A 24481-nucleotide genomic window follows, 5' to 3' on the forward strand; every position below is an offset into this window, starting at 1 on the left:
AGGGACAAGTGTCCAGTTACCAAATCCAGATTATACTGCAGTAGTTTCTTTAAATCCCCAATAATATGAATACCTAGGTACTTAACCCCCCCTGGAGACAATTTACAATTCCACGAACTCAAAATTGAACCGTCACTCCGACCAGACAAAGGGAAAACCTGTGTTTTCTCCCAGTTCACCTTATGCCCTGACAGTTCACCCACTTCTTGAAACATCGATTTTATTACCACTCCACACTCTTCTGGATTTGCTAACATAAGAAGCATATCATCAGCATACGATAGGACTTTCACTTCAACTTGTCCAACATTGATACCTTTAATAATCTCACATTGTCCAAAATAAGCAGCAAGAGGTTCCAACGCCAAATCAAACAAAAAAGGTGACAACGGACAACCCTGTCTCGTGCCCCTCCACAACTGGAATGAATCTGAAACCACACCATTAACCAAAACCCTGGCCTTAATATCATTATGAATACAATCCACCATCCTCATAAAAGACGGGCCAAAACCCATTTTTAGCAAAGCAAATTTCAGAAACTTCCAATTCACCCTATCGAAGGCTTTTTCAGCATCAAAGAAACATATGACTTCATTTGTGTCCCTCCCAAACCGGGCATCAACCACATTTAACACAGTTCGAATATTGTCATAGCCATACCTTCCTGGGATGAAGCCCACCTGTGACCCATCAACCAAATCTTTCACACATAATCCCAATCTATTAGCCCAAAATTTTTGTGAAAATGTTCAGGTCCACATTTAGCAAAGAGATAGGCCTGTAGTTCCCACATCTAGTGTGATCTTTATTAGGTTTTGGTAACACCACAATCATTGCCTCTTTCATGGAATCACACATCATTCCCGACACAACAAACTCATTATAAAGTTCACACAAAATAGGCGCCAATTGGGTCTCGAATTGTTTATAAAATTCAGAAACAATACCATCAGGACCAGGTGATGTCCCATCCTTCATTTGGGAAATGGCCAAAGAAACTTCAGCAACCTCAATTGCAGCATCAAGAGAGGTACTTTTCTCCAGAGTCAGTTTGGAGAGTGAAATCTTCTCAAAAAATGATTCCAATTTATCAATAGTCGGGTCACAATCTTCTTTATACAAAGATTCATAATAATCTTTGAAACAATCACAAATATCACCACTCCTATTTAAGGTAGAACCACCTTCAGTCTGTATGGAAGAAACACAAGAGTCAGACACCATCTCCTTAAGCTTATATGCCAACAATTTGCCATTATGGTTACCTGCCTCCCAAAACTTCTGTTTTGAATAAAACAAACTTTTACTCGCCAAATTCTGAATGTGAGAGTTTAGTTCCGCCTCCAACCTACGCAATTTCAGTTTGGAGTGTCCTGAAACATCAGTAGCACAAACCCTCTGCAAGTCAGTGATCTCTGTCTCCAGAGCACTAATCAAATGTTGCTCCTTTTTCTTCACATGTGCAGACCTACTAATAAATTCACCCCTCAAGACCGCCTTAAAACGGTCGCCTCACATTTCTGATGTCTATCAGCTGCACCTCCTTAGAGGTATTCTTCCTTTTCTCACTTACCCCCAGAACCTAAGTCTCCAGAGCTCTGGTCCTCTCCAGGCTGGACTACTGCAACAGCCTCTTTCTAAACCTGCCTGCCTTTACTCTTCGACCATTACAACTTATCCATAACAGAATTGCAATACTTGTCCATGGCCTCAAGCCAAGGGATCGTATCTCTCCAGCTCTGAAATCTCTTCACTGGCTCCCTCTGGCTGCAAGGATCATGTTCAAGACCCTCTGCATCGTCCACAAGGCTTTCTGGGGCCTGGGACCGCTCTACCTCCAACGTTCTCTTCCAACACATCTTCTTTCTTGAGCTCTCCGCTCATCCACCGCCAACTCTCTGAGGGTCAGACGCTTCTCCAAGCAGAGCGTTGGGGGCAGATCTCTCTCCTCGGGTGGGACTTCCCTCTGGAACAGCCTCCCTGCCTCTCTCAAACTCGAGCAGAACCACCTCCGGTTCCAGAAGCAACTCGAGACCTTCCCTTTTTCCTTTCCGCTTTCTCTCTTCCTCTCCCCTGCTGATATACTCGACTGCTCTGCGCACTGGTCACCTGGATACCCTCTGAACTCAGGCCCATGCTCCTGTATGTCCAGTTGCCCTCACACTGCCTCTGGGCTCCCCAAGCACTTATGGATCTGTACCTGCAACCCTGCAGTCCCTTCTCTCTGCACTTCTGAGCCACCTGCTGGCTGCACTTATTTAGTTACCTGCACTTCTCCCTTCCCCTGCCCCCCTGGCGCTTCTCCCCTTCCACTTCCCCGCACTTGCGCAATCTGAATGACACAAGGCCTAGTAAGATCATTGTTTTGTCCTCCCTTTGTTTCCCCCGCCTTGTCTTGTCTCACCTAGAAACACTTGTGTACGGACGCGTTATAAATGCCATATCATAACAAAAGTGTGTAGTTGATGATTTAAATTGTGCTCTAACAATCCAAATGTACAGAACGATTCCAAATCATGTATAGGATGATTATGCATGTTATGTCATTTATAATCTTCTTTCTTGTTCTCCCATAAAGTTTCGACTAGTTGGTCTACAGAGTCTTTGGACTCGTTCTTCCTCAGGAGTATTAATACTTGGGAGATGTAGGTAGTTCGCCATGGATGCGGTGGGGAGTGTTTTCTCCCTTTTTGTAGGTGGAACAATGAGAGAAATGAAAGCTGCTTTATTCCAATAATTTGTCTCCTGTTACCATTGTGGTTTAAAGCTTGGGCAGCTCGCCTTGAGTGTGGGACTATAGTCCTACAGATTCAGCCTGGGGCCCCCTAAATGATGCTGGTTCTTGAAGTCTCTTGGAATGCTCTTGGATGCGTTGAGCACAACTATTCAGTGTTTTGATTGGGGAGCTAGACTGTTGCACTGGGATTAATGCTTGCTATATTGTATGTTCATTCAAACTAGTATTCTGCATGTAATGTTGGTGAGTAAATGGGCCCTTGGCTTCATACACATCTGCCAATGGTAGATTTCAGATGCAAATCAAAACGTTCTGCAGGGTGATACGTAATGATCAATCCTGTGCCATGTGTGATTTGCTGATTTTCTTTGTATTTATTTTTTCTTTTCTCACTTCCCATTGTAAAGTTAATTGGTCTCCCCACTGGACCATGGTATTAAGGGCATTTTGGTGCTAGTAGAAAATGTGAATGAATCCCTCCTATGCCGTAATGAGTAAGGATTCCATGGCCATCCCTTCATTCATCTATTTCCAATACAACCTATTTTAGCCCTTTACCTTGGTGTCCCTTGTGAGAAACCTGAAGGTCTCTCACCCGCTAGTCCCCGGGGATCTGTCATTCAGGTGGCCAGGACACAACCATCGATTTTGGATCCAGTTCCTGGGGTGGACCAGTGCAGGAGGATCACCTGGATGAGGGGTCTTTGGGGAGTGGAAGTGGAGCACCGGACAGTGAGATGCAGAATCCCCTTCCCTGTAACACCTTTCCCCACCTACCAGGTAGGATACCTAGGAACTCAACCGCCCCTCCCCCTTTCCCGATACGAACATTTTCTCATGGACAGTTCACCATGAGCACCAACGTACTAACACCAGAGCCGTATACCTGACATGTCCCAATACCATGGTCAGGCAAGGTCAGGTAATTAATTACTGATCATAACACACACCTGACTGCCATTACACTTCCCCCCACACAGATAAAAGGCGGAGCACGAAAGCACACTATGAGCTTGGAAAAGCGCACAAGGAAACAGCAGTTCCAAGAGGGCAGTTTAATACAAGGAGAAAGATGGCGAGACAAGAGAGGGTTGCATGGAGGGAAGTGTCCTTGACCTTTATTTCACGAACGTTGGAAAGTAAGAAGCCTAAAACTGGAAACTAAAGCTGTGTGCACTGAAGGTATCCAGGGCTCTCCCGCAACGATAACCAAGGTAGCGAGGAGCGATTGCAGCTGTGGTACTGTCATTTGCTCCTACAACAATGCCGCGCCAGTAAAGAAAGCACAGCCAGTGAGTCTGAGAGACTGATACCAAACCAACTTGTGTTTGAACCAAGGTTGCAAGCAGCAACATTGTATGAAGCAATCCAAAGAGGACCGTGTGTGAACGCATTTGATGAGCGACGCAAATATAATTGGAAACCAAAGGAGTGAATGAACTTTGGGAGGCCAAGTGAGATACAGTATGGAGTGGTCCGGCGCCACGTGGGTGCTCATTCAAAAGTCTCTGTTAGGTATCTAACTGAATGGCAACTGTATATTGTAAAACAGAAGTTTGTATTGAAGTGGTCCTACAACGGGTCAAGCTAAATCATGTGCACATTCGAAAGTCTTTGATAAACCAAGGTGAACTACAATTGGTCCGAGCCTGGCTGAGGGAGACTAATTAGAAAAGGGAAAGGATCTGAGCCCGGCTGAGGAGGATCCGGGGTGAACCGTGAGTCACCCGTGAAAACTAATATTCTGTGAACTTTGTAATATGGGGGATCTGAGCCCGGAAGAGGGGATCCGCAGTTTGAGCATAAAATAACAGGGATCTGAGCCCAGCTGAGGGGGATCCACGGTGGAGCACCTGAGATAAATACTTGTAAGAAGAAAATAACTATCTTATCTTTCTGTTCATCATGCCCTCTGAATCAAGAGACTTTGGTTGAGAAAAGAGACTTGGGCACAGAAGGCACTGTTGCTGGAAATCGAACTGTATCCTCGTGTCGAAGAAGCCAGAGTGTGTGCTGTGCGCTGTGCTGAAAACATGGGGAAGGGAGGCCAATGGCCCGAACGTCCTCGCATATAATTTTGTGAACACTTGTTCTTTTTCATGAACGTTACCCTACACTATTTGTAAATTAGCAGTAAGGATTGGCAATATTTCTTTTTATTATATTTTAGTATAGTTCATTTTTATTTTAACAAGACTCCACTAGGACTGCGTTATTATTATTTGATGGTCGTAGTTTGCTCCCATCTGTAGATTTAGGTTTACACCCTTGTGAAAGTTCAATAAACACCCCTGAACTCTGGTCACTTGTGTCGATCTTACTGTTGATATGATATGATAGTTTATTTATATAGTGCCTATACACCATGTGTTTTAATGCCTTCCTTACAACCATCAGCAGAAAATGCTCACCCAGTGGAGCTTTGAGTTGTTTGGAATGTATCTTGGAGTGGTGTTGGCCAATGTGTGTTCACGCATTGTTACCAGTCAACCTGGATAAAATATTCCATGGATCCCATTTTTTTCTTAGTGTGACGATTTTCTTTTTAAGGTTGCAATATTTTAATAGCCGTTTTAGCCCCCATTACGCAGTTATTGTGTTTTGACTGTACCCCTTATTGTGTTGGGAATCAACCAAAGTTCTTGCCTCTTTTGAGAGCACACAGGCAGGCTTTTGCTGTCCATCACCCGTGTTTCAGTTAAATCCTATTTCTTTGATTTGTTTTGAAAATGTCTTTTGGGTACGAGAAAGTGGTTGCACAATCAATGTGGCTCTTCTTGATTTCCGTGAGCCATTTCTTTCTCTTGTCGAAACAACCTTTCTACCTCTATGGAGCTACCCACTTTGTCAAGTGCGTTTTATGATTATTATTTTTTTGCTTGCTTAAGCAGGGTGTTTTGTATTTATTTACTTTTTAAAATGTTTGATTAGAAGCTCAGTTGTTAGCCGTGAGGGCGGTATTGATGTAGAGGCTGCTGGCTAGCATAGCCCAGGATTGTATTTTTATCTGTTAGTTTGTGATAGTTTTGTAGCCAGATGGCCTGCAGCTTCATATATCCAAGCCCAGCAAGGTGAGCTGTTCTTCATTCCCATCCATTGGGAAATTGTTGTGTTGGTCCACTTGATTTAACCATTGTAAAAAGGGAACCCATTTGCTTTCATCTTCATTTCAAATCACTAAGATGTCATCAATGTGTTTTTTGCAAACGTTTACACTGGTTTATGAATTGGTTGAATACAATAAATACATGTTTGCTCAATGCTTGTGATAGACTCTCCCCTCCATGTCTGATTGTGTCACCTAAGGAAGCATGGGTGCCACTGCCCAGTGGTTGAAGAAAGACCTCTATGTACTTTCACAGGGGTTTGATGCGTGACACTTTTAAAGACAATGGGACGGCTGGGCAAGAGAATGGGGCATTGCCTTAGTTCTGGAAGATGTTAGGTAGACCATAAAGGCAGTCACATTTGTTATCCATTTTCATTATGGTGATATCTCCACTATATCTGTTGGTTTCAACAAGAGTTGAGATTCTTTGATACCGTACAGAGTGGTCCTTCCATCCCTCATGAAGTTGCTCAGTTGGTATATTTATTTTGTAAACCTTATCGACCTCCTAGTGTAAATGCTAAAAATGTTAATCTTCTGGGGGCATTGCTAAGTCAAAGGAGGAGGAAGAGCAACTTAATTTTTAAAACCGTGACACTCTTGTGTTTTGGTTGCTTCCTTGTGCCAAAGTACAGTCCATTGCTCCATGGAACAAAGGGTATTTCAGGGTTCGAAATTGCCAAGAGCTGGGAGCTATTTAGCTTCTGGTTATAGCCAAGGAGAGCTGGTTACCTTGAAACCAATAGCTATCGGGAGCTACTTCTAACTCCCCAGGTATGTGGTGCCATACAAACAAAGCAATGTAGTATTAACTATCTAGGTTTGGGTATGTGTTTAAAAGAGAATAAAGGACACACTTGAGAGACATTTAAAGCATATTGGATAATATATAAATGGACAAAAGGGTAATAGTTTGCATCTTACGCTGCCTAGTGCTAGCTCCTGGTTCCCCCGCGGCACAGCTCCTTCCCAAGGGGTGATGCCTGATACCCAGGAGCTGCATTTTGCTCTTGGTAAACAAATCCTAATTTTGCCCCCTGTATTTCTATATCCTTATTAAACTTCAAGGTTTTTAAGCGCGGATAAATGATATGCCTGGCAACCTCATTCAGTTTCATGTTGGAAAGCTTGTAGAAGGTCGTCTGCAGTAAGCGCTCTCATCCTAGACTGTGTTCTGGAATTTGTTGTAGTGTAATACCACTGGCACAACTCTTAGACACCCGAAGCATCCAATGCGTAAGGCCACGCAAAGGTATCCTGTTTCTTGCCGGAGCAATCTTGCATTGCTAGCCGTGTGAGCTCAGCTAGTTGGTTGCAGTTTGCGGTTGGTGTTTAACATTTGTGGGAGAACAGCATGTTTGACCCCATGGAGAGAGCTAGGGGGCTAGAATGGAATTTCTACGGGAAACAATTGTACAAAGTACAGGAGTGGTTCTTTTTGTTCCTGCATACCTTGGAAAAGTAAGGCCTGTGGTCAAGACCAAATCTGACCAGATACTGGACTCCTTCCTGAATTCCTCTCTGAAGGATTAGTGACATTTTGAATGTAGCAGCACCCAGTGGGTGGTCACCAAAAGTTTGAAAGCTTTCACTCTTCCAATTGGAAGCAGTGTGTTCACTTTTGTATCTGTAATTACTTGAACAATAGAAGTTAAGATTAGTCAATGAGAGAAGACCTCCAACCAAAGAACCAGCTGAGGGTGACTGGTTTTGGCAATATGGGGCCAATCTCAGACTGAGGCTTTGCAAGCGTCTGCTAAAACCATACTTCAAAATGGAACACATTGAAAGAGGAACCAGTGCTCTTTCACATTGAGCTGGGAGCCAGCCATAGTCTGGTTGCAAGCCTCCGGGCCCCCCTGCTCTAAGAGAAACATTTGCTGCTCTGCAGATCTGATAGGCTGCAGCACTGCAACACCAGCGCATCAGTATTTGACTGAACTCAATGCTCTGACTACAAAAGCAACAAAAGAACTGAACCTCCCATCCTAACTGCGGCTTCTGCTTATGGACAAACTGCTTCTCTTCCCCAGCATCAGCATTTCATCTCCGCTTCATCCCGGCACCCCCTGCACTGGCTTTTCCACAGATCTGGCCTGCAGATCGTCTTTGCTATCCGAACCATAGCGCAGAACACCAAGACTGGAACCACCATCACTGACTACCCCTTTGCAAGACCATGAAATGTGGATGGTTAGCAGGTAGAAACATGTAGATTTCCGGCCAAGAGGTTCCCCTGCATTCACATCCTGTGGAGTCCTAGCCAAATATTTTCATACCATGGCCATACCTTTGGCATTGGGTGTATACCGAGCACTGGGTACCACAATACCAGGATCAGTATCCTCTTCAGCCAATCTGGAGCCAACCCATCTCGTCTATTGATTTCTGAGAGGCAAACGCTCAGTTTTATGGATTTAGGTAGTACTTCCGGCAAACTTGGGACTTGAAGGACCCATATTACTTTAGACATCGACTGTGACCCCCAAATGCAGGGGTCTGCAACCTGTGGCTCTCCCGATGTTTGTACTACGACTCTCATGATCCCTCGCCATGAGTATGCTGGCCAGAGCTAATGGGAGTTGTAGTCCAAAACATCTGTGGCACCAAAGGTTGCACACCTCTGCCCCAGCGGGTAAGGTGAAGAACCTACATTCTGAAAAGACTCTAAACCAGTCTACTTACGTCTACCTCCTTTTACTTAAATTCTGTGATATATCTGGACAATTTGTCCCTTTAGAGGGTAGCCACCCCCCTTTTGAGGCTAGGAAGATGAGCCCGCTAAGCAAGACCCTCCAAAAGTATCTGGGCAAGTCGGGCCTCGCTGGGAATGATTCCCCTCTTGGGGACATGGACTCTCATTCCAATAAGGAGCTCCCAGTTCAAAAAACCCTTTCTGCCTCTATGGGTGTGGGAAAGACTTTGGTATCTCCTGTTAGAACTATAACCACAAAAGATACTTCTTGCACTCTGTTGGCTACAGATAATGCTTAACGTTGTCTGACATAACCAAAGAACACTGACCAGATTATTTTTGTTTTCATGACGTGCACAAGAGCAGTGCGGACTGTGATTGGAGGAGCAACTCCTATGAAGGGAGGAAAGTCATGGCTATGCAGAGGCGAGCCTTTGAGAGAACCTGGAGGGGCGGAGCGATGCCAAGACCTGGAGCCTGTGGTGGCGTGGGAAAAGCAAGACCTGCTAGCTGGATGCTGAGAGGAGAGCATTCTGACCAAGCAAGAGGCTCCGGTCAGGAGAGGAACAGAGACGGAAAGAAAACGGTCTTCCCTTTACAGCGAACACTGAAGAACAGTGGGTTGCTGGGTGCCAGGTCTACATCGCTGAGACCAGGGAAAGGAGAGAAGCCCAGATCCCCGAACTCAACACAGCAAGTGCCTTTACTGACGCGATGAGTACCGACAGGGCAGCAAATGCTCCAAGCGCAAGGACGCCAATGAGAGCTATGAGCTTTGGTTTCCAAGGTTGCCGAAACCGACAAAGGTACGAAAGTCTGAGAAAACAGGATGGGCCCATAACCAAGGTAGAACAGTGAAAGAGATACAAACACTGTATATCCAATGTGGAGAACATGCCAACAGTACGAGAGCCCTCTTCTGGATCCTCTAGGTTTCTGGCCTGCATGTCGACTGATTCAGGCACTGTGTGATCACCTCCTACAGTAAAGAGAAGGGCAGGGGTTTGTATGACATTGGTGTTATCGCTGGTGTTTTCCTTTGCAGCATGGAGTGAACCAGGCGCCTGCCATACTTTTTGATTAATCCTGCCTGAAGTGGGTGTTTTTCAACGTACTCTTCGTGCATTTGGGAGGAAAGCACACCTCCTGAGGGTTTTGTCAGTTGCTAGACACTGACGGACATATGAGGAACTGATAGTCGAGGAAATATGCGTCACAAGGCTAGCTGAGCCAACTAGGTACCTGTAATACCCAAGCGGGCAGAAGCCCTATGTTTATTGATTGGACTGAGAACCAATACCTCTTCCAAAGAAGCACATGACTCTGGGGAGTCCCAGTGCACTGAAGGTGGGAAACAGAAGTGTTTTAATCCTGGAGGGAATTGACCACTGATATAAAAAATCAGAAAAAAGTAATACAAGATGAATTCCACTTTCTTTTCCAAAGAGTGGGAAGAGAAAGCAATACAGTAGATATTTGTGCTTTATCCAACACTATAAGACTGAACTGTCTATCAATATATTCCAAAGGAACTTTGAGACTAAGAACAAGTTGTCTACGAGTCTGGCCAGGCAGAAGCCCTTTAAGTGGCTATTGTGCAAGCCTCTTTTTCCTTTTAGTTAGATTTTCAAAAGTGGTAGGGCCAGTTAATTACTTAGGATTTGGACTCCAGACTCTTTATTTTTGGACTGTGACACGCACCCTTCATTTTTGTGTTAGAAGGAAGGAACTTCCCTCATAACGATGGGGCTAGATAGGCATTTTTCTTTTAATTTGAATAAACAACATTGAAAACAGGACCCATTCTAGTCTGAGTCCTTCCTGTGGTCCCCCACACTTTACAGTAGGTAATATATTTTTTGAAACCTCAATTTATGGACCTTTTGTTTAATGTGCATGTTTTACACTGCCTTGAAAACACCCTCCTTCTTTCCTAAGTGTTGACCTTCGCTGCTCACCCACTTTTATCACTAGATGAGCCAGAGAAAGCTTGCAGCAAACGATGTAGTCCTAACTGTATGTCGATGATTCTGAACCCCTAAACACAAGATTCAGGAACAGTCCTCATATCAAGCAACTGCACCTGGGGGTTTTATGAGTATGCCTTACAGTCCCCATGCTAGGAACAGACCACTGCCTAAAATCGCTAAAAGACAAGAAAGACAGGAGAGTGGGACAATGGATGGTAGAGGAATCTGTTGAAGGTGCAAGTAACAAGGTTGTTATATACAGTGGATTTCATATTTTGCAGCGAAGAGAAACTACTTTGAGAGCTTTTATAACTAATGGCTAGGTCTTTCATTTTTGTTTGTTTCTCTTACTTCAGGAGTTACCAGTGATGTAATTATTGAAGAAAACCTCATGTTTGATGTTGAAGGATTACTTGCAGGAAGGTAAGTATATTTTGCAAAGTTACGCTTCTAGATTTCCTGTGCAAGGAATTACCTTTGACATGTTTGATTCACCATTCAAACATCAGCAGCGTGTTTTCGTCTGCCTGATTTTGCTACGCCTCCATTCCATTTTAGAAAGGTACCACCTTTCTAACTTCAGCACATCGATTGGAAGGTAATGTTGGATTTGTAGTTATGTTTGTTAGTTATCTCCCCTAAGTCATGTACGGGACCCCATATGTCCTTTTTGCCTCGTGGCCTGGGCAACATAATGTGTTTGTTGCTTTGTAAATGCACTTTGCTATGAGTTGTGGAAAAACAGAGTGTGTTTGACTGCCTAAACCCCAGGGTGCGATCATTGTCTTGTGGATCCAGACCCTGGGGGTGGACAAGTGCAGGAGGATCACCTGGTTGAGGAGTCCTCTGGGAATGGGGGAGGAATGTCCGATGGCGAGATGGTATTCCCCCTTTCCAAATACCGCTATCTCCTCCTATTTTATTGGCTATTCCAATTTCCCATATTCACCTCCCTCCCTTCCTTCCTTTCACATACACTGAGCCGAGGAAGAGGAGGTCTGAGGCTAAAAGGAGTAACACCCATGCAAAACATTGGGCATGTCCCACTAATAAGATCAGGCAGGGTCAGGCACTTGATCTTAATACATACACCTGGTACCTATTAGCGCTCTCCACATGGTTAAAAGGTGGACCACTGAGACACCCTCTGAGCAAGGCAATGCACAAGAAGGAGCAGGGCGGCGGCGAACCAGGAGGAGCAGAGCGACAGGCCGAGGGACGGAACCGAGGTACAGAGAAACCTTGGACACCCCAGCGAGAGATAGTTGCCCCCAAAGGGACTTGAAGGTTGCGCAAGGAAGCCCAACCAGAGAGAAAAGACAAAAACCTCCTTTTGTGTTTCAAGGATACAGCCGCGCTCCAGGGTGAACGGCAAAAAAAGTTGAGGTGGTGTATCGGCAGTTGTGGCAACAGCCTTGACTTCAGGATCAAAGCCGCGAAAGACAAAAATGAATTAACACAGCCGGTGAGTTGATGAAGTTCGGTCTGTGTTAAATGAAACCTGACAGCAACAATATCTGACGAATGAAGGTTGCGTGCATGCCAATAAAGAACTGTAAATTAAAGATTCAAAGTAAGAGTGGTCAGGCAAAAGAAGATTCCCCAATCAAGAGTCTCTGTGAAATGTCTGCCGTAGAAGCGGCGAGAAGAGAAAGAAACAGAGATACAAGATTTGAACTGTTGTTGGGTTTGATCCGTCGGAGGGAAACCTAGATGTGAGAAATGTTCTTGAACTTTGAAATAAGTACTGTGCTTGAAACTACATTTACTAAGAGGCCTTGGTGTAGGAGAGGGAAAGTGACTTTGAGGAAAGACGGTCAAAGTGGTCCTGCTGAGGTAAGAGCAAAAGCCTTGCAGTTTGGAAAGTCTTCGACAGCAGAAGGAAAGTGAAAGGAGGCTTGAGCCCGACAGAGGGGAGCCTATGAAGGTCTGATTGAAGCTTGGGGAAGGGAACCCCCAAAAATGGTGATTGAAAAGGTAACCAGAAGGAAACAAACTTTGTTGACTTTTCATGGAAGGCCAAGTGGGCCCTGTTCCACGAAACAAACTGCATCCTTGTGTCCAAAGCCAGTGTGTGTCGCAAGGCCCAAGTGTGCCACCTTACCCAGTGCTACAAAACGTGGGGAAGGGGAGATTACTCGGCCATACTGACATTTCTTTTGAACACTGATTTTCCTTTTTGCATTACACATTCCCTTTACATATTTATTGTATTAGAAAGAGGGCAGGCATTATGTTTATTGATATAGCTCTATAATTGGAGGGAACCCGATAAACACTAACTTAGTAGCGTAATCCCTACCTTTTTCCGAGCAGGAAAAGTATAAAGGATAAATTGAAAGTAGATGGATACTGAAAAAAAGTTCAAAGAAATTGCTCTAATGAAACAATGTATTACAAACGAGTATTAAACAATTACTTTCTAAAAATTGAAGCATAAATACATATCATTACAAAATTACAAGTAAACTATTGTAAAACATTTATCCTATGATAGTACTCTGTGGAATGACAGATGGTAAGCAAAGAAGGAAAGGGAAAGACCTCTGTTTTTCATTCAAATTGTAAACAATTAACAATCAATGTTCTAGATCGTCCTGTTATCAATAAATGCAGGGTATAGCTCTCAACATGTTTCAGTTCCCTAAAGTGATTTTGGAACATTCGTCAGGAGTATTAATTTTAAGTCACGTAGGTTATCTGGAAGTTTAGCTTCTGTACTTCTTTTTATTTCAATTCAATCAGCACAAACATCTCTGAACTGTTAAAAACAAAACCAAACAATAGAATGAGCTATAAATGCTTAACAATACTATTAAAAGTCGTAATTGACTTACACTCATATCTAAGGTCTTATACCTGACAGTCTGTGGGTGTGGTTAGCGTGACCATCCAGTTGATTTGAGAGTCATTAAAACGGGACTATTTAACAGTCTGCTTCATTGAACGCATCTATTATAAATAGATACATCTATTGTAACCAAAGCTTGCTCATAAATATGACTTCCATCCCCTCTCCCCCATTGTTCCTTATCTCTCTCTTGCACATTCGGTGTCATAAATGGACCCACCTGTTAGAGGTTGTGAACTGTCCAATGCTTCTAGTTTAGGAAAAGTACCTCATGGGTGGTACTTTATAGGTAGATGGTTAAGAACATCTTCATGTGTTTCACTTTTGCCATTTCAGTGCTTAATCATTATGTTTTTCAAAAGCGGACAAAAGCAAAACCTATCTTTAGTCACTAGTCTGATATAATTTCAATTTGTATCGAAATTCTCATCTTTGGGAACTTCATTTTATATCATTATTCATCCCATATTATCTTGTGTAAAAGAACTCATGTAGAACATATCCAGAGACCCCCTCTGAATGGATTTTATCCCACATATCTCTGAGCCACCTTAATAGCTAAAAAAGCGGGCTATGTGTGTAATTCAAGCTCTTAGATATGATGTGGTGATCTTTAAAACTATCCACCGATTCATACAATTTGTAGGGCGTTCTATGTCTGCTGTATGTTCGCGGGCATTTATTGCAGTTTTAAAAACAGCGACAACCTTTTCTATAAGTCGCGTTAAAAAAGAATGCATTAGCAAATGACGAACATGTCCTTACCTACAGGCTTCTTACTCCTGCAATCCTTAATAAGCTCCTTTTTCTTCTCTTTTGTTCTATTAGTAAAATGACCTGCATGCTTTATTCAAAGCGCAAAGCCATTTAACTTTCATTTTTATGTGTCTACACTCTGTCCTACAGCGACTCTATGCATTTGCGGTGTTAGCCGTCTTCGTAGTTAATGTTAATTTCTATCCGGCAGATACATTAAGGAATCGTCCATTATTAAGTTACCAGATTCCGTTGCTGTAACAATTGTATTGTATCGGGTTTCAGTTATATACGGCCCGATAGTATTATTGTAAGAGGAGTTTTACTCTTTTCACAAATATTATGCACTATGTTGAGTATACACGTTTATAACATTAAAGCAACAATACCCACTAGTGCTATATTTCATATCCATGTTGTACTCTCAATCTCGCTCAGATTTCTATGTTACTTACCACCATAATTAGTATGTCTAGTTTATGTGCAGTTAAATGCCACTATTAACACGTCAGTGATAATAGTTCTTCACAATATGTCACTTGTTACTATATGTGAAATAGAAGGGGTGAACCTACTCACCTCTCATCCTTGATATTTCATAACGAGGATCCTTCCATATGGAAACTCAAAGGGAGTATCGTTAGCGAAACCAGAGATATTCTCCCATTCTAATTTTGCGGCTCATTTAGTAATAAATATGCGTTACCTATTCATGGGCAGTTTGAGTCGCTATTCATTAAAGCTGTAACTATGATGGGTATGGGTCCTCTAACTACTTCCTGTTTGTTAATGGTTAGCATCAATTGTCCTATTTTGCCTCCACTATAAATCCTGTACGTTTTTAGATTCGGTGTTCTTTAGTATTTTATGCCATTCTATGGCTTCATTCAGGTCTCTTGTATAACTTTTGGTTGGGAATATCAATTCTTTTTATTCTTTTTGAAACAATGTGTCTTTTTTCTTGTATTTTGATGCTCTCCTTTTGACCACCAGAAGTACTGTCCAGTTAAAGGCTTCATGATTGTGCTTTTTTTCTTCAAAATGTTTTACCATAGGTGCTTGTAGGGTTTTATTTTTCAGACAGCTCCTATGTTCTATTATCCTGGTTTTTATTTTTCTACAGGTTTTCCCTATGTAGGTGAGTCCGCAAGGACACTTAATCATGTAAGATACATGATCTGTGTTGCAGTTAGAGAAATGTCTTTGTTCCCTTTTTTTGTTATTGCCTATATCTACCTCTCTACTCTTAGTTGTCATTTTGTAGACTCCACATTTACCACATGGATGGTGTCCCTTTACGGGTTCCATGCCTCATAGTGTAGTTAGATTTTCAATTTGAGGTATTTTTGTTTGTAGTTTGCTACTGCTTACACATTGCTATGTAATGATTTAGATTTTTTGTAGGCATAAAATCAGCATTGGTAATAATAATAATAATTTGACACTTATATATAGTGCTACGAACCCTCAGGTATCTGAGCGCTGCTTATTATTACCCACGGTGTGTGGTGCTCATTTATCGACCTCGGAAGGATGAAAGGCTAAGTTTGGCCCTGCCGGGATTCGAACCTGCGTTTGCAGGCTCTGCACGGATGTCAAAGCGAGCGCTCTACTCGCCGTGCCACTTGACCAGCTGGTAGTTTTGATGTTGCTGTTTTAAAAAATCTTCCAATGTCTATTGATAATATTTCGTATCACTAACACTTTGGTTAGTGTAGGTATTTACACATGTTATCCTTTCATTAGTTTTCTTAAATTTTACTTCTAATAGAGCTTTTCTATTATTAAAAGCCCGCTTTGCTGCTTGTTTAGCTAGTTTTTTAGGGTGTCCTCTTTTCTTTAATTTTGTCATGAGGATATTCGCCTCCTCTTCATGAAACATGTTTTTGCTGCTGTTCCTTTTCAGCCTAAGAAATTGCCCGTATGGCAAGTTTTCTTTGAGATGTTTTACGTGTTGACTTTGATAATGAATTAAAGAATTACGGTCAGTTTGCCTTCGCTAGTGTTCCTGTCCAGTTCATCTATATATCTAGACTAGTTTTTAATGGATTGATCATATGGGTTTGATGTATGGATGCTTTTTTCCCTCTCAAACATCTCAACGTACAGATTTGCCATGGAACCTAGCCTGGCGAACTTGTACATTGAGATGTTCGGGAAAAAACACATCCATACAAAAAACTTACCGCACCACTGGTCGCGCACTTCAATCTGCATAAACATGCTGGAGATTACTTCAAGTGGACAGTCTTGGAAAAGATCTCATACCCCCCAAAGTGGAGGGAGCTTTCACAATATGCTATTAAAAAAGAACAGCAATGGATCTTTCGTTTAAACACAGTGAGCAACGGTTTAAATGAAGAGATCCAGTGGAATAACTTAGCTTTGATGAAATAGTACTGTTTCTAAAATAGTACTGTTTCTAGAACAAGGCATTATAGTAGAAGGAACACTGTGTAAAACATTGGCACATCATGCATATGATGGGTACATTTAGTACATCAACAGTGTCCCATCTATGGATGAATACCTATTACAGGTGGCCCCATTAGTGAGGCTGTGGGATTGAGATGTCCTTTCTATATATGATTGATGTAATTCTCCTAATGATCATAAATCGGAAGTCCTTGACATCTGTTTCCAGATGCAAGGGATTGCAACAGCAGCTGGTATAGATTAAATACAGAGAGTAGGCACTAGTACGATTCCGCCTTAAATCGAGCACGCCCATTGAAACATGGCCACGTGAATCAAACTACGGCCCATATCAAAATGGCCGCCGCAACATAATGGTACTGCGTCAGGACATATATACATCATGGTTATCATGACGAGCCTTTTGCCGACACGAGCAGCGCAAGATTTCTCTTTGGACCCTCGGTGCAGGCTTGCTACTACACGGAGGAGAACTAGGTAAGCCATGTCTGTATGAAAATCCCTGTCTATACGAGGCGCGAATCAAATGCTACCCCGCTTCGCACACTTAGACACGTAGTGTAGCCGCGGGTGCACAACCTGATGTGGCACCCCGTACAGGGGCTGCAGACAACTGAATAACAAAAGCTCACTGACTTTAGACCGTGAGATGCATAGATGGCCTGGAAGGCCACATTAGTGCATCTACATATAAGAACAATATGTCACAACAGCCTGTCGGCAAACAAGTGGTGTGAGCAGTACAATTTAGACTACAGGAGATGCAGAGACTACCACTTTTCCATGTCTCTCCACAGCATCACCCCGTTAAAAAGAGTGGAATGATCCTGCTCATAATTGGAGCGGAAACCAGCACCTATATACTGGAAGTACTCTGTCCGACGTATATTTCATCAACATCTCAACAGAATGAAAACCAGGTAAATAAAGAGAATGTGATTTCAGTTTACCATGTGTACTCTGAAAATTCATTCAAAGAGGCTAAGGGAGTGGTATACGCCTAGAATCTGGGGGAAGGGAGCCCTGCAAAAATGTCCTCGTACGCCATTAACTTATCTAATTCAAGTAGCACATGTAAAATAATAAGTGTCCCAACCTCATCCGGTTCATAAGAAGCCACCCTTGACTTTTTCATTTTTGTCCTGCAGAGTACTCTGTGCTGAATATGATTGGCAAACTGATTGTCATAAGCTTAAGAAATCGGTCCTGATGAAGATGACGTGTGAAAAAAGATGTAATTGAAACCGGTCGACCAGACATTTTTAGATGCCTCTGAACTAAGAGAGACCCAGAGAGAAATCATCAAATATACAGACTATTACCTATTATTCAGGATATCTAGTCTTAGTTGCATCTACTGTATCCCTCTGAAATGAGTTTGAGAATGTGTAGGAGTGACAAATGTGATTATTGGAATCGGTGCCAAATAAAAAATAGATCTGTATAACATCTAAGCAGAGAGACAACATGTACTAGCCGTTCTCTCGCTACCTTGTTTTTATAAAAACACATCACTGGATCGATCAAGCACACCTCACGGAGGGCAAATAAATTTTTCTTAGAAACGTATTCCCACGTGAACTGCTTGAACACGGTATCGGAACAACCATTCCAAACCGCTTTTTATCACGATTTGTATAGCCAATAACTATAAGCTGTAACTAACTCATTGTAGCATTAGGGTCAGTTTCCCTTCTGCCTATCCCTTTTAGATAGGCGCTGCAACGGCGTTACATAGGGCAAAATAACATCACAAAGTGAAGAGTGTCTTCCAGCCAGGGCGGTTGTTAGGGTACTCAATAATAGTTCGAAAAAGAATGATTGGCATAACGAAAGCCTTTCCTATCCTTTGTTATGTGTGATACTATAATTGTAGATACGAGGAAGGTTAATATACCCCAATTTGAGGTGTAGCTATGAAATAATTTACTAATATCCCTGTATTGTTTACAATGCGCAATAAGGTGCCAGGTATCTAAGAGGAAACGGGAATAAGAATAGATGCAAGTAGGCGTTGTTAGTGGCATCATACAGGACAAAAGTTTGCGGGAAGGATGTCGTCATAAGTGGCTGCCTCATGGACCATGTTGTGAGTGTTATTGAGTAGCGTCCTTTGTTAACCCACTGCTTTGCTCTGTTGTGTCCTTGATGGTGTCCTTGTATGGCGCCACACAAGCAAAATGTCTGTCAAACTTTCCCAGCAGACGCTGCTTGCATGCGTTTCCTTTTTATAAAAAAATAACAGTGCTAGCGAGTGTTGTTAGACCCACGCCACAATGTCGCTGTGTGTGTGTCCAACGGAAAAAAGTAAAAAAAAATAATACCCTCATGGAGGTCCCCTTGGATTGCATGAGAATGCAGGAGATGTTTTGCTAAAACTTGCAACATTGACATGTCACCTGTCCACGTTTGTGTGCCGGTTGCCTGCTGCATGCACCTGTGTCCATTATTACTTTGACTACAATGAGGGTGGGTAGAACTGATGATTGTGAGAAAGGGCATAGTGAAGGCAAAACAGGGAATGTAGCATTGCACGAGTGAGCATAAGGGGTGCTGTTTCACAGCACGAAATGCGTTCCCTTTTCGTCTTGCCTTTTGTGTCTGGATTTGCGGGGGCTGGTGAAGATTGGCAAGAAAACAAAGTTCAATCACAGTTGCAATGCACAGGGAGTGGTGGAGACGTGGCACTGTAGCGGTGCGTGAATACTGCTATCACAAAGCTCCATACAATGCACACAGAGAAAGTGCGCAGTAAAGTTACTTCATAATTATGCACACAGAACTGCAGCCACATACATTTTAATGCTAATACACATGAAAGCAAAACAGAGGGGGTCTGCGAAACTCTCTACCAGCACGAACACAGCGCATTGACTTGTTCTTGGGTGGATGGCCCCTGGGAGAGTATCAACCAAGTCTTTAGCTCACTGTTCTTTTCACAGAGAAGAAATGTCCCCACATATCAGTCTTTGTCCTGCCCAGGGGCAGTCCAGCACCGATATGCTAGGCAATTCTCCTCTGAACAAGAGTACCACAGCAACCCCATACACGTGTATGGGGTTGCTGTGGTACTCTTGTTCAGAGAGAAATTGCCTAGAATTTCGGTTGAGACTCTCCCAGGGGCCATCCACCAAAGAACAAGTCAATGGGCTGTGTTCGTGCTGGTAGAGAGTTTCCCAGACCCCCCTCTGTTTTGCATACTAAGTAACTATGGGTCTCACCCTAAGTTACCAGGGGAATCCATACGTGGACCCCTAGCTCACTGTTCTTAGAGGGGCGCAGCTTCACCTCACTGATGATGCCCAACAAGGTTGAAACACGTATATGGGGTTGCTGTGGTACTCTTGTTCAGAGGAGAATTGCCTAGCATTTTGGTGCTGGACTGCCCCTGGGCAGGACAAAGACTGATATGTGGGGAAATTTCTTCTCTGTGAAAATTACAGTGAGCTAAAGGCTTGGTTGAGACTCTCCCAGGGGCCATCCACCCAAGAACAAGTCAATGGGATGTGTTCGTGCTGGTAGAGCGTTTCCCAGACCCCCCCTCTGTTTTTAATACACATGTAATGTAACGTACTTCCATAACTTCGGCACTTTCCATGCTTGTAGTGAGTGCATGCCAAATTGCACTGTACAGCGTATTCAATCGTTGCAGACTACCTCTGGGGCACTTGGGCAGAGCGACTGCAGTGTAAGTTATCTTTCCTTTTTTTTTTTTTGTACAATTCCTTACAATTTCTGGTTTCGTTTTACAGAGATGAGGCTGGACAAAAAAAAAAAAGGATCCAGGCGGCAACATGTTTCCATTGTACCATGCATTTATGAATGTTGGTAGTGTCATTACAGTGAAGTTAGTACGACGTATAAGGAGAAATGTTGGTGCCGTACACCTGCTTTACCGTACACATGCTGCACTGAATGCACACATGGCAAAATACATGAAATGCGCATTTACAGTCCCTAAGGAACATTTATATGTGCAGTGTGGGAAGAGGCAATGGTGGACGATGGTAGGCTGTGTGTGCCCTGGATCAGTGTACATGGGTGGCTGGGTCATCGTACGCAGTTTGGTGCCTTGATTATGAACCTGTTAGGGACTGTAGTTAAATGTGGGCAGGTTCTACAATGTTGAGTGCATGGCTGGAGCCCGTTAACTGTACTGGGTGTAGTGCAGCGTGTAGGGCGTAGCCACAAGCTGTGTTGTGTTTTATAGGTGTACATTGCAAATTGTGGCATTGGTATGTGCATTGCAGAAGTAAGTGCACATATTGCACTTTGGACATTGTACAGACGTATGATAGCAATAACTTCATGCTTACTGGTAGGATGTGGGAGGACCTGTGTTGTTTTTGCTGTATGGAATGTGAAATGTTGTAGTACTCGTTGCTGCATTATCTGTGGGGAGTGAGAAACAAATATGTTAGAGCAGGTATTTCGTTACTTTGTAGTGCAGAACATTGCATATATTTGTTTAGTTTGTGGACCCTTATAACTAGTACTTCATAAGTACGATACTTTGAACCAGTGGACTGTGCAATGTGCATAATCATTGCGTATGTGGGAAAAAGAAATCCATGCTGCATTAAAAAAAGTGTAAATAATTTGCTGCTGCTATGATGCACAATGATTTACAGTAACGTTTGCAGTAGTTTCAGCAATTTTTAAGGTGTGCTCTTGAAGTAGGAGCAAATGTAATGGCTTACGATTTCTGGTATATATCCATGTGCTTGGGATGGGTGGCTTTGTATGGCTGGTGTTTTTCGCATGATTTCAGTGCGAAAACAAGCCAGATGGGGTGAGGGCCAGGAGGATCTCCACCCCCTCCCATGACAGTGTAGGGAGCTGATGGGTTTGTGGGATGGCTGGCTGCCAGAGGTGTATATGGAACAAGGCGGCAACCCATCCCAACATGGCTGCCAAAGAGGAACCCACTGTGGAACTGAAGATGGCACTGGATATATACAACGATCCGACACCCTTGGTGGTGTACTGCTGACTGGGTCCGGTCCGCGGCTATAAAACCATGCCCCCAAACCACACCCTGCGCTTAGTGTTTCCTCTGCTTCCTAACGGAGCATTGTTACGCTTACCGCTCCTGTTTCTTTTTCACATGCGATCAGCATGTCAGCGAGTTTGCAGCATTCTCACCCGGAATTGAAGACCTACCTGCCCCGGCGGCCTACTGCTTCGTGTTCGGTCTTGATCCTTGCCTTGACCTCAGAACACTTGCTGCGTCCCATCCTGGTAACCCGGTGTCTCCGGTCCTTCGTCTGCAGTCCACAGTAATCACAGCTCCTGGGAACCTGAAATCAGAAAACGAAAATAACGAGAGACTACAATACCACGTACCTCCCAGTTCCCGTACCCGGTTTAACTTGGACTCACTTGCATACAAATTCCAACTTCTTCACTCCGCTCTGAGTACAGACAGCTTGTCGGTGCTTAGCCTAGAAGTGAAGAAATAAAGAGACTATTAATATTCAATGCATCTACAAAGACATTGCACATACAAGCTACGTTTTACATTGCCAAGCGGTTAAGATCTAGAATAACGCCTCACCAGCTTATCATCCGTATCCAGTGCTTCGTAGCTGGTCTGGACCACTAGTCTTCAGTGAAGTAACTGGAGTCCAATACCTACCAGCTAACCTTGCCGTTCAGTAATCGGTTCATTACGGTGAGCTAAATCCGCGACGCGCCAGCCAGCCACCCACCCACCTACCTACCTACCTACCTTAGGGAAGGGGAGAGACGGGAGGTGGGAGAGAAAGCAATAGAACCCAATATTAACGGTTCCATGTGTTAAAATCGTGGCAAAAATGGCTGTTTACACAAGAATCTCGGCAAAAAGGCTGTGGTTTTGCCGCCGCAATCCATGTAAGGATGCAGGGGACACCCATGCAACCCCCAGACCCATTATACCATTTAAGGAGAGCGGGGGACACCCCCCGCATCCCCTGCTCCCCTTAAATGGTATAATGGGGTACACCTTTACCAGGTCAAACCACAGCATTTTTGACGTGATTTTATTACTGCATACCAATATTAACTACATACTTACCTTTAGGTTATCTAGACCGCCCCCGTACCACCGAACACCATTTTCGAGAGGAACCCAGTGCATACAGGTCCCTCCCAGCCTCACGTTCCTCTGCAGGTTAAGCTACCAGCAGACCACTGGGGAAGTGAGTGGGTGGGGTGTTCTTGAGTGCAGAGGTAACCCGATTGAGTGGGGCAACGCATCAAAACAGCCCGGACCAGGCACTCCTGTAGGGCACCAGAGGTAAGTGTTACACAACGCTAAGCCCACGTCACAAGCTGTGCCCGAATATCATGGAATCCGGGGTAGACCAGTTACCAGCCCTTTTGGGGGACTTGCGAGCAGAGGTGCATGCAGCCCGTTCAGAAACAAACTCTGTGAGGAGGGAAGCAGTGCTTAATAGAGAAAGAACCGATGACTTGGCCAAACACCTATTGGTAGCACAAGCGGGCCAGGTACCACTACCTCATTCATCTGATGGAACCATAGCTAGGGTGCCTCATATCCATGTAACCACCCCACCTATCGTTCCCCCGGCCCCTCCTGAACGATTTCTAGGCGACCTGCAAAGGGATGCTATTTTTATGAACCAGTGTATTTTACATTATTTGTGTCGGCCAGGGGCCATTCCTACGGAGCACATGAAGGTGGCATCAGTGTTTTGTTATATTTGGGTGGCCATGTTGCTATTTGGTCAGTGTGTTTAGTGAATCGAGATGACCCCCTCCTGCATAATTTTGGTGAATTCCAACGGGAGTTAGACAAAGTATTTGCTTGCAGAAGCCAGGGGCAGGCATTACATGGGGAGTTGTTGGCCTTACGGCAGGGACCACAGGAATTGCTAGTATACATCACTGTATTTAAGCGACTCATCGCTGAAACCAATTGGCCCGAACAAAAAAGAAGCACCATTTTCTATCTGGGTCTGCGTTGGGAACTTAAAGATGTTTTGGCGCAAGTGGTCAATATGCCGGAACGATGTTCAGAATACATAGATTTAGTAGTACAGCTAAATCACCGATTACAGTAGAGAAAGAGCGTGCCCGGTCGTAGAATAGACCCTTATACATCCAAACAAGCAAAATGCAACCCCGTGCTCTGGAGATTACCCCGGAGCCCATGCACTTGGGTAGTGTGAGGGGGTCACTATCCAAGGAGGAAAGTGGGAGACGTCGGCAGGACCAGTTGTGCTTATATTGTGGCAAAGCAGGCCACTTTCTGAAGGACTGTACTAACAAACAGCCCTTGGGAGAAGCTGAGGTGCTCCCAGTGAACCCAAAAGGTCCCACTCCACTGTTGTAAAACTCCAAGACTCGACAAGAGTAGGGATCGGCTTGTCGAGGGAGGAGAAATCGACCACGGTCTCGCACCTTACAGTACCTGCCATCCTTATTAGACTAGAACAACCCCAAAAGCTGTATGCATTGGAAGCCTATATTGACTGTGGTGCAACAGTAATTATATAGAGATGAAAGTGGCACAGAGAATCGGCATACCAGGGCACCGAAGGAAGAAGGTGGACAGCATAGTCTCGGTAGATGCTTTGCCATTGTCATCTGGGCCAGTAATGCAGTGTACGGAAGAGGTCAAACTATAGTTCAGAAACGGCCCCCAACAGCGTATAACCTTCGACCTGATTAATGCCCCACAATTCCAACTTATTTTATTTTTTTATTTTTTTATTTGTATCAGCTGAATTTAATCAACCTATCAAATATATAACAATTTGTTAATATAGTAGACAGAAAAATATCACAATAATAAAAAACATAAAAGGGTTATAGAAGCATTCAAAAAAGGTATTAAAGTAACCATACTAATAAACTAAGGACAAGATAGAAAATCAGATTACTAAAATTAAAAACATCTTTTTAGACTATAAAACAA

General features: G+C 43.5%; 1 protein-coding gene across 2 annotated transcripts in view; it reads left to right on the forward strand.

Moving 5' to 3' along the window:
* Nucleotides 1-24481, forward strand: part of OIP5 (Opa interacting protein 5) — a 302425-nt gene that overhangs the window by 93155 nt on the left and 184789 nt on the right. For both annotated transcript variants that reach the window (XM_069638855.1, XM_069638854.1), the window contains exon 2: nucleotides 10871-10937. In XM_069638855.1, the coding sequence (XP_069494956.1) occupies nucleotides 10871-10937 (67 nt within the window). The remainder of the gene's footprint in view (nucleotides 1-10870; nucleotides 10938-24481) is intronic.

The sequence above is a fragment of the Ambystoma mexicanum genome, chromosome 14 (assembly GCF_040938575.1).
Source record: "Ambystoma mexicanum isolate Mex_15411 chromosome 14, UKY_AmexF1_1, whole genome shotgun sequence".
Lineage (NCBI taxonomy): Eukaryota > Metazoa > Chordata > Amphibia > Caudata > Ambystomatidae > Ambystoma > Ambystoma mexicanum.